The 7,500-nt window shown below is 40.4% G+C and overlaps 1 protein-coding gene across 4 annotated transcripts in view; it reads right to left on the bottom strand.

Annotated features, from left to right (window-relative positions):
- Positions 1-7,500, bottom strand: part of LOC143289867 (uncharacterized) — a 72,561-nt gene that overhangs the window by 12,101 nt on the left and 52,960 nt on the right. For all 4 annotated transcript variants that reach the window (XM_076599065.1, XM_076599064.1, XM_076599066.1 and 1 more), the window contains 2 exons: positions 3,022-3,090; positions 834-910 (listed from right to left, as the gene is read on the bottom strand). In XM_076599065.1, the coding sequence (XP_076455180.1) occupies positions 834-910; positions 3,022-3,090 (146 nt within the window). The remainder of the gene's footprint in view (positions 1-833; positions 911-3,021; positions 3,091-7,500) is intronic.

Here is a 7,500-nt window from a genome sequence, read left to right as displayed (position 1 = left end):
AAATGAGCGGCGTGGGAATAATGCCACTGAAAAGGTGCAGAGGAAAGGGCAGCAAAAAACAAAACAAAACAAAAAAACAAATCAAACAAAAAAACAAATCAAACAAACAATGTATTATTATTATTATTCTTATATAATAACAAACACACCCAATTTTTTTCTTTTTAACATTCTATTCAGATACAAAAATTTGGGCGATGATTCTTCTGACTTAACCTTCTTTCAGCCTTCACCAGCTTTAAAATGACTAATCTTGGTTTGGAGTGATGAGATGACTTATCAGTTTTACTTGGGATGGAATGGGTCAACAACAGAACCCCCACCCCCTCTGCCTCTCAACCCTCCCCACATCCATGCACCCCCTCCCTCCCCACCCACACACAACCCACTCTGCCCTTCACTGCAACCCCCCCCCCCTCCCCCTGCACACACACACATACACAGATGAACAGATACAAACACACACACACACACACACACACAGACACCCATCCACCCCCACACACATATACACACAGACACACACATACACAAAGTGTTGCAAGTGTTGCCAATGACACTTGACTCATGGGTAGTATTCTTTGACAACCACACACGCACACACACACACACACACACACACGCACACACACACACACACACACACACACACACATACACATGCGCGCACGCGCACACACACACGCATGCACACACGCACACATACACACACACACACACACATACATGCACACACAAGCACAGACGCACAAATACACACACACACACACAAACGCACACACACACACACACACACACACACACACAGCACCCTGCACCCTCTCACCGCTCACCTCCGGGCCAGTTTCATCTTCTCCATCATTTCGTCCGGCTGTTCCACACTGCTCAGCCAGGGTGTGCTCATCCGCAGCTGTCCATACACACACACACAACCATTTCATCATTTGTTTACTCCTTCGTTTACCAACAAAACAACACCATTTTTGGTGGGGACATGCTTAAATCATAAATGGACAAGGGCATCAAATTCCATCTCAACAGTTGCAAAACTGACTGAGTTATAAAGATTTAAATCAAAACAACATTATTTCTGGCGGGGACATGCCAAAATTGTAAATGGACAAAGGCATCACATTTCAGCTGAATAGTTGCAAAACTGACTGAGTTATAAAGATCTGAATTGAATTGCGGGTAACTGTTCACCCACGAGGCACCGCTAGTTAGCATGGGTGACAGTTCAATGGAAATGAGGTGTCATCACCAAGTACTTAACACTCGACTGTTGGCCTGCCGTTCTTTCTCGGTCTCTGGACCTTGCAATTGAAATGAATTTCCTCTTTCGCTTTGTCAGGTCTCTGCACTCAGCTCTTTAAAGTCTGGCCTTAAAACCCACCTCTTCACAAGATAGCCTCCCTTCCCTACCTCTTCCTTGTCTTCAGTTTCTTCAGTTTTAGAGTTATGCATGTGTGTGAATGACTGGTGTGAAAGCACTTAGATTTGTCTCTGCACAAGATTCAGTGCTATATAAATACCGTCAATTTGGAGTGATGGCCTAGAGGTAACGCGTTTGCCTAGGAGAATCTGAGCACACTGGTTCGAAACACGGCTCAGCCGTCAGTATTTTCTCATCCTCCACTAGACCTTGAGTGGTGGTCTGGGCGCTAGTCATTTGGATGAGACGATAAACCGAGGTCCCGTGTGCAGCATGCACTTAGCGCACGTAAAAGAACCCACAGCAACAAAAGGGTTGTTCCTGGCAAAATTCTGAAGAAAAATCCACTTCGATAGGAAAAACAAATAAAACTGCACGCAGGAAAAAATACAAAAAAATATAAAGGTGGTGCTGTAGTATAGCGACGCGCTCTCCCTGGGGAGAGCAGCCTGAATTTCACACAGAGAAATCTGTTGCGATAAAAAGAAATACAAATGAAATTATCATTATTATTATTATTATTATGAGAGAATGAGACACATCGATCACATCACCAGTGAACAGAGTGCGTCAAACCACCAAGCAGCACACTGGACCTCAAGGAGATCTGCTGACATCAGTTAAGAAAAGAAAGCTACGGCGGTACAGCCACATAACAAGATCCAGTGGCCTTGCTCAAACAATCCTCCATGGAACTGTTGAGGGAGGGAGACAAAGGCAAAAAAAAAAAAAAAAAAGGACTGATACTGTTGAATGGAAACGAAAGCCATTTGCAGAGACCCAGACTTTGACACACAACCTACAGACCATGAGGAATATGGTGAACTAAGTTCTCCTGTGCAGCGTCCCCAACAACTCTTTTCAGAGTTAAGAGAAAAAAAGAAAGTAGAAAACAAAAACAGTACAAATTTGAAAGTTGCAGTTGTTTGAAAAAAATCTTTCTCTCTATCTCTCTATTACACACACACACACACAAGATGATGAACCAATGTGCGTGTCGTAATACTGAAACAAAGTAAAATGAATATTCCTTGTGACCGTGGTACACTTTTTTCTTTTTTTTTTAACTATTTTAAATTTTCCAAAAACATGTATACAATACAGAGAATAGTATGAAACAAATAGTATACAACAAACAGTAACATCTTCCACCACAGAGAGAGAGATAAGACAAAATAAAACAGACTATAGCAAGGCAAAACAAATCTGTAACAACAACAATAACAACAACAAAAAAACCCAAAACAAAACAAAGAAAAAAAGAGAAAAAAAAAGAAGATTTGTCCAATCATTCAATCAATTAATGTTTACGCCTTAATGACTGTCGTAATCATGGTGATTTAAGATGACATTAATAGTAAATAGCCTGGACCAGTTGTAACATAGCAACAGCATCAATTGTGTCAACTATTACAGTAATGGTATCTAGGGTAAGGCGAAAGCGAGTGGTGGCATTATAATGTCATAATAATAAGGAACATGAGTATACCACTTCTGCATTATTGGAAAAGAAAGCTTGTAGTTGGACCGTGGTACACTTGGTAATAAAGACATATTCTATTCTCTTCTATTTTACCAACAGTACGTACCTGGTTTCTGGGCAGAATGAGGGGGGTGAGGGAGGGCAACCTCGCCGGCGAGTCACTGGTCAGGGAACTCTGTCAGCAACAGAATAATATGCAACATTCAGTTCACCATGATCTTGTCACATACACAACCACCACAAACACTCACCATCAAAAACCCAAGAGAAACTTTCACTACAAACACACACCATCCTCTGTCATGCACAGAATTACCATCAACATTTGTATTTGTATTTGTATTTGTGTTTCTTTTTATCACAACAGATTTCTCTGCGTGAAATTCAGGGCTGCTCTCTCTAGGGAGAGCGCATCACTACACTACAGCGCCACACTTTTTTTTTTCCTGCATGCAGTTTTATTTGTTTTTCCTATTCAAGTGGATTTTTCTACAGAATTTTGCCAGGAACAACCCTTTTGTTGCCATGGGTTCTTTTACATGCACTAAGTGCATGCTGCACACGGGACCTCAGTTTATCGACTCATCAAAATGACTAGCGTCCAGACCACCACTCAAGGTCTAGAGGAGGGGGAGAAAATATTGGCGGTTGAGCCGTGATTCGATCCAGCGCGCTCAGATTCTCTCACTTCCTAGGCGGACGCGTTAGCTCTAGGCCATCACTCCATTTACTATACTCTTGTCAATAACAGAACCACCATCAACATTTACTATGCTCTTGTCAATAAGAAAACCATTGTCAACATTTACTATACTCTTGTCAATAACAGAACCACCATCAACATTTACTATGCTCTTGTCAATAAGAAAACCATTGACAACATTTACTATACTCTTGTCAATAACAGAACCATTGTCAACATTTACTATACTCTTGTCAATAAGAGAACCATTGTCAACATTTACTATGCTCTTGTCAATAACAGAACCATTGTCAACATTTACTATACTCTTGTCAATAAGAGAACCACCGTCAACATTTACTATATTCTTGTCAATAATAGAACCACTGTCAACATTTACTATACTCTCGTCAATAACAGAACCATTGTCAACATTTACTATACTCTTGTCAATAAGAGAACCATTGTCAACATTTACTATACTCTTGTCAATAAGAGAACCATTGTCAACATTTACTATACTCTTGTCAATAACAGAACCATTGTCAACATTTACTATACTTTTGTCAATAAGAGAACCATTGTCAACATCTACTTTACTCTTGTCAATACCAGAACCACCATCAACATTTATTATACTCTTGTTAATAATAGAACCATTGTTAACATTTACTATACTCTGGTCAATAACAGAAACACCATCAACATTTACTATACTCTGGTCAATACCAGAACCACCATCGACATTTACTATACTCTGGTCAATACCAGAACCACCATCAACATTTACTATACTCTGGTCAATAACAGAACCACCATCAACATTTACTATACTCTTGTCAATAACAGAAACACCATCAACATTTACTATACTCTTGTCAATAACAGAACCACTGTCAACATTTACTATACTCTGGTCAATAACAGAACCACTGTCAACATTTACTATACTATACTCTGGTCAATACCAGAACCACCATCAACATTTACTATACTCTTGTCAATAACAGAAACACCATCAACATTTACTATACTCTGGTCAATAACAGAAACACCATCAACATTTACTATACTCTGGTCAATACCAGAACCACCATCAACATTTACTATACTCTTGTCAATAACAGAACCACCATCAACATTTACTATACTCTTGTCAATAACAGAACCACTGTCAACATTTACTATACTCTTGTCAATAACAGAACCACCGTCAACATTTACTATACTCTGGTCAATAACAGAACCACCGTCAACATTTACTATACTATACTCGGGTCAATACCAGAACCACCATCAACATTTACTATACTCTGGTCAATAACAGAAACACCATCAACATTTACTATACTCTGGTCAATAACAGAACCACCATCAACATTTACTATACTCTGGTCAATAACAGAACCACTGTCAACATTTACTATACTCTTGTCAATAACAGAACCACTGTCAACATTTACTATACTATACTCTGGTCAATAACAGAACCACCGTCAACATTTACTATACTCTGGTCAATACCAGAACCACCATCAACATTTACTATACTCTGGTCAATAACAGAACCACCGTCAACATTTACTATACTATACTCTGGTCAATACCAGAACCACCATCAACATTTACTATACTCTGGTCAATACCAGAACCATCATCAACATTTACTATACTCTGGTCAATACCAGAACCACCATCAACATTTACTATACCCTGGTCAATACCAGAACCACCATCAACATTTACTATACTCTGGTCAATAACAGAAACACCATCAACATTTACTATACTCTGGTCAATAACAGAAACACCATCAACATTTACTGTACTATACTCTGGTCAATAACAGAACCACCATCAACTTCACCATACTCTGTCACAGACAGAATCACCACCACCAGCATTCACCATCAAACACCACGAAAAACAGACACTGTCATCACAAGCATCCACCATACTCTGTCAATCACAGAATCACCATCAGCACTCACTATACTCGATCATGCACAGGATCACCACTGACATTCACCATACTCTATCATGAACAGAACCATCACCATATTCCTTCTCCATCAAACACCAAGAAAAACAGGCACTGTCACTATCACCATAGGTTATCATGTACAGAATCACAGCAAACATTCACCATATGCTGTCAATCATAGACTCACCATAAACACTCATCATTAAACACAGAATAAAAAAAACAACAACACCCAATCACACACAGTCACCACAAACATTCACCGTAAACCACCTAGAATTCTATCACATAGAGTCTCTACAAATAGTCACCACCAACCAGCATGAATTCCATCAGACAATATTACTATAAACATAAAAATTCACCAAAAGAACACCTAAACTTCAAACCATACAGAAACGCCATTATCATTCACATACACAAAGACAAAATCATCACACAGAATCATCAAAAATATATACCACCAAAAACAATCCCGCCAGGCAGTCATCACACAAATTCACAATCATACACTTAGAACCCATCACACAGTCACCATCATGTACTTAGAACCCATCACACACAGTCACCATCAGGTACTTAGAACCCATCACACACAGTCACCATCAAGCTATTAGAACCCATCACACACAGTCACCATCAAGCACTTAGAACCCATCACACACAGTCACCATCAAGCACTTAGAACCCATCACACACAGTCACCATCAAGCACTTAGAACCCATCACACACAGTCACCATCAAGCACTTAGAACCCATCACACACAGTCACCATCAAGCACTTAGAACCCATCACACAGTCACCATCAAGCACTTAGAACCCATCACACACAGTCACCATCAAGCACTTAGAACCCATCACACACAATCACCATCAGGCACTTAGAACCCATTACACACAGTCAGCATCAGGTACTTAGAAACCATCACACACAATCACCATCAGGCACTTAGAACCCATTACACACAGTCAGCATCAGGTACTTAGAAACCATCACACACAGTCACCATCAAGCACTTAGAACCCATCACACACAGTCACCATCAAGCACTTAGAACCCATCACACACAGTCACCATCAGGTACTTAGAACCCATCACACACAGTCACCATCATGTACTTAGAACTCATCACACACAATCACTATCATGTACTTAGAACTCATCACACACAGTCACCATCAAGCACTTAGAACCCATCACACACAGTCACCATCAAGCACTTAGAACCCATCACACACAGTCACCATCAAGCACTTAGAACCCATCACACACAGTCACCATCAAGCACTTAGAACCCATCACACACAGTCACCATCATTGACTTAGAACTCATCACACACAGTCACCATCATGTACTTAGAACTCATCACACACAGTCACCATCAAGCACTTAGAACCCATCACACACAGTCACCATCAAGCATTTAGAACCCATCACACACAGTCACCATCATGGACTTAGAACCCAGCACACACAGTCACCATTATGTACTTAGAACCCAGCACACACAGTCACCATCATGTACTTAGAACCCATCACACCCATTCACCATCAATCTCTTAGAACCTGCCACACACATTCACCATCAAGCATTTAGAAACCATCACACACAGTCACCATCATGTACTTAGAACCCATCACACACAGTCACCATCATGTACTTAGAACCCATCACACACAGTCACCATCAAGCATTTAGAACCCATCACACACAGTCACCATCAGGCACTTAGAACCCATCACACACAGTCACCATCAAGCATTTAGAACCCATCACACACAGTCACCATCAAGCATTTAGAACCCATCACACACATTCACCATCAAGCATTTAGAAACCATCACACACAGTCACCATCAAGCATTTAGAACCCATCACACACAGTCACCATCAAGTACTAAGAACCCATCACAC

The sequence above is a fragment of the Babylonia areolata genome, chromosome 14 (genome assembly GCF_041734735.1).
Source record: "Babylonia areolata isolate BAREFJ2019XMU chromosome 14, ASM4173473v1, whole genome shotgun sequence".
Lineage (NCBI taxonomy): Eukaryota > Metazoa > Mollusca > Gastropoda > Neogastropoda > Buccinidae > Babylonia > Babylonia areolata.
Note: the sequence above shows the minus strand (reverse complement) of the source record. Positions and strands in the feature narration are given on the sequence as shown.